This window comes from Rutidosis leptorrhynchoides, chromosome 7, assembly GCF_046630445.1.
Source record: "Rutidosis leptorrhynchoides isolate AG116_Rl617_1_P2 chromosome 7, CSIRO_AGI_Rlap_v1, whole genome shotgun sequence".
NCBI classification, from domain to species: domain Eukaryota; kingdom Viridiplantae; phylum Streptophyta; class Magnoliopsida; order Asterales; family Asteraceae; genus Rutidosis; species Rutidosis leptorrhynchoides.
This window is the reverse complement of record NC_092339.1, coordinates 293,790,808-293,793,936: the sequence shown is the minus strand read 5'-3', so window position 1 is coordinate 293,793,936 and position 3,129 is coordinate 293,790,808. Positions and strand designations below refer to the sequence as shown.

General features: G+C 39.1%; 1 protein-coding gene across 1 annotated transcript; it reads left to right on the top strand.

The window, feature by feature from the left end:
* Window positions 1-374: 374 nt before the first annotated feature.
* On the top strand, window positions 375-949 carry LOC139860086 (uncharacterized). Its single transcript, XM_071848858.1, has 2 exons — window positions 375-562; window positions 691-949. Exons 1-2 carry the CDS (start codon window positions 375-377, stop codon window positions 947-949), a joined length of 447 nt encoding a protein of 148 aa, XP_071704959.1.
* The last annotated feature ends 2,180 nt before the right edge of the window (window positions 950-3,129 follow it).

Genomic DNA, 3,129 nt, shown 5'->3' with positions numbered 1-3,129 from the left:
TATGGAACGTTTTTAATCAATAAGAACGGGACATTTCACATGCTTCGCAGAATCGGATGCCAAGACATGATATGATCCCTATTAATTCGCCATGGCCATTTCACAAGTGGGCTATTGACATTGTAGGACCATTTCCCGCAGGTCCTGGAAATGTCAAATTCTTAATTGTGGCAATTGACTATTTTACCAAATGGGTTGAAGTTAAGGCGGTTCGCACTATCACTGGAGTGCAAGTGCATAATTTTGTATGGGAATATATTGTATACAGATTTGATATTCCACGCGAGTTGGTTAGTGATAATGGTGCTCAAATAGCGAAAGATCCTTTTAAAACATGGTGCACTGATTTAAATATAATCCAAAAGTTTACATCAATGGCGCATCCCCAGGCTAATGGCTTATGTGAAGTAACCAACCGCGACATTGTAAGCGGTATTAAAAAGAGGTTATGCGAAAAGCGAACTGGTTGGGTGGATGAATTGCCCAATGTGTTGTGGGCACATCGCACTATTTTCAAGAAGAGCACAGGGAAACACCTTTTAGTTTGGTATATGGCTCTGAGGTAGTAATACCTGCCGAAATTCTTGTGCCAACGCATAGAATCGCTAACTTTGATGAAGAAGCAAACGATGATGCATTGGGCGCAAATTTGAATTTCATAGAAGAGTGAAGGTTAATGACTGCTATTAGAGAGGCAAATAATAAACAACAAATCGCCAAGTATTACATCAAAAGAGTACGTGCTTTGTCTTTTGATGTAGGCGAATGGGTGCTGCGAAATAATGATGCAAGTAGAGCAGAAAAACTTGGAAAATTAGGACCTAACTGGGAGGGTCCTTATCAAGTTGTGGCAATCAATGCAGCAGGATCATATAAGCTCGCAGACGTAGAAGGGAGAACTCTCCCTAATGCATGGCATGCTGCTTTATTAAAGCGATATTATGCATAACTTTGCAGAAAAAAATGTGAAGGCCAATATGCACGTGTGTCAAAATAATGTGTGCAAAGTGCGAAATATGATGTGAGGCCTACATTTGATATTTTTTCTATGTGTTTTTATTTTTAATTTTTGCAAGTCTTGATCACACTTGTAAGAGTATGAAAAGAAACACTTGTAAAAATATGCGAAAAGTTTGTTTGCGAAACACTTAAAGTTTATGAAATATTTTGTTTCATGTTGCTGGTATGTTTCGCGAAGGATAAGTGGCGAAGTAATGAAATTGCCCGCTTACACAGAAAATAATTATTGCGAAAGGAACTTAAATTTCTAAGATTTGATTTTGCCATACTTAGATGCTTCGCGATGCTAATTAATTGTCTAAGGATCGCTTTGGCGGACTAAGAAGATTCATAACGTATATATATATATACATGCATACAGACTGTTTCGCAAAAGTACATACTTATTATGTGCACGATAATAAAAGTTGGAAATTGCAAAGGACAAGTCCGTGTTATGAATATTATTGATAAAAGCACTATATAAATAAAAGTACTTGCAAATATATGTGAAAATGCGAAAATTTTATTAATAACGACGCAGAGATAGCTGCGTGCTAATTTTTACAATACAATCATTACTTAGATAAATCAAGCGCGATGATGTCATCTGCAGTGGCATCATGCTGCTCGCTTATCGCCGTAATTTTTGAAATTTGAATATCCGCTATGTTCTCTTTTGCAGTAGCAAACGCATCTCGGGCATCTGCTAAAGAACATAAACGATCGTCTATTGCAGATGGTAGTGGCTCTAGTAGGGAGCAATGGGCGGCGATTTGATCCATGAATTCCAATCTTTCGCGCAGTTGTAGCGCAGCCGCATATGTAGAAAATTGAGTGGAAACAGGTTGCGAGTTGAGAATTTTTCTCGCCAACTCTGGTAAATGTTGGCGAAGCTTTGTAAACTCAAGCTCCGTAGAAGCTTTGGCAGCTAGAGCGTTGTCTCGCTCTGCGGTCAGCTTTGCAACCTCATCTGTTAGTGATTTAACAGACGTTTGAAGGTTGTTTTCTTTTTCAGCTGCAGTGGAAACTTGCTGTTTCAAATCGTCAATGGCGGTTTTTGCTGCGGCGAGTTCGTAAGAGAGGTCAACACCGCGTTTTTCACTGTTCGCAGCTTTGGCCTTCTTTGTATGATACTTCGCTTTTTCAGCCTCAAGAACATTGAAGAACTATTCTTGGCGGCAGATCATGTCATAAGCAGAATTGAAGGACATGTAGAAATTCTGCACAAAACTGTTATGCGCATCAAGCGCAGAAAGCTTCGAGAACTCACGACGAAGCTCGTTTGGGATTTCCATCTTCATCTGTTGGCGTTGATCTAGTGCCGTAGAAGAAGAAGCATAAGTGTATCCAGATAAACCGTCAACTCTCACCCCGTAAGAGTCGGGTGGAGTGCGGAATAACTCAGTTGTTTGCTTAACATTGTTCGGGATGGGATAAACTGGGTCAAAAGTTGAATCGCCTGCAAAACAAGGCAATTTTTTATAAAATTATTAATTGAAGAAATATAAATATAGCGAATGTTGTAAATATGAGATAATGGTCGTTACGTACCCATTTGCGGATCCCCTTCATAATCCGATATGAGCGGATTATCGTAAAGGGTGACGTCGTGTTGCTTTAGCTTTTTACTCTGCGATGGTGGCGGCGTTTGGTATGGTCGTTTGGTGGAGCTCGGCTTGGTAAGAGGAGATTTGGAAGTTAAATCGACAACTGGAATTGATTGCTTTTCTCTACCAGAAGACGCCGTCGATTTGGACTCCGGACTTGTTAATAACTTCGTGATTAGTGTCTTCGGGTTAACTTTGCTGTCAACCTCGTCGATCTTCATTGTAGAATGAAAGGGAGTTACGGGAAAGAAAGAAGTTGCAAAGGTGGAAGGAATATTTGATTAATTGCGAAGTATTTCAGAGTAGCAAGTGGGAAATTGGTAATTATAGACACCGATATATAGGGGAAGTAAGAGTGATAATCAATTGTGTTAAGTATTCGTTATGATGATTTAAACAGTAATATTTTCGGCAACGGATAAAAACGGTAACTTTTTTTGCTGTAACGGTAACAAAGGCAAATCGAAAATGTTTCAAATGCAAATAATGGTTAAAATAATTGCGAATTTTTAGAGTTTAT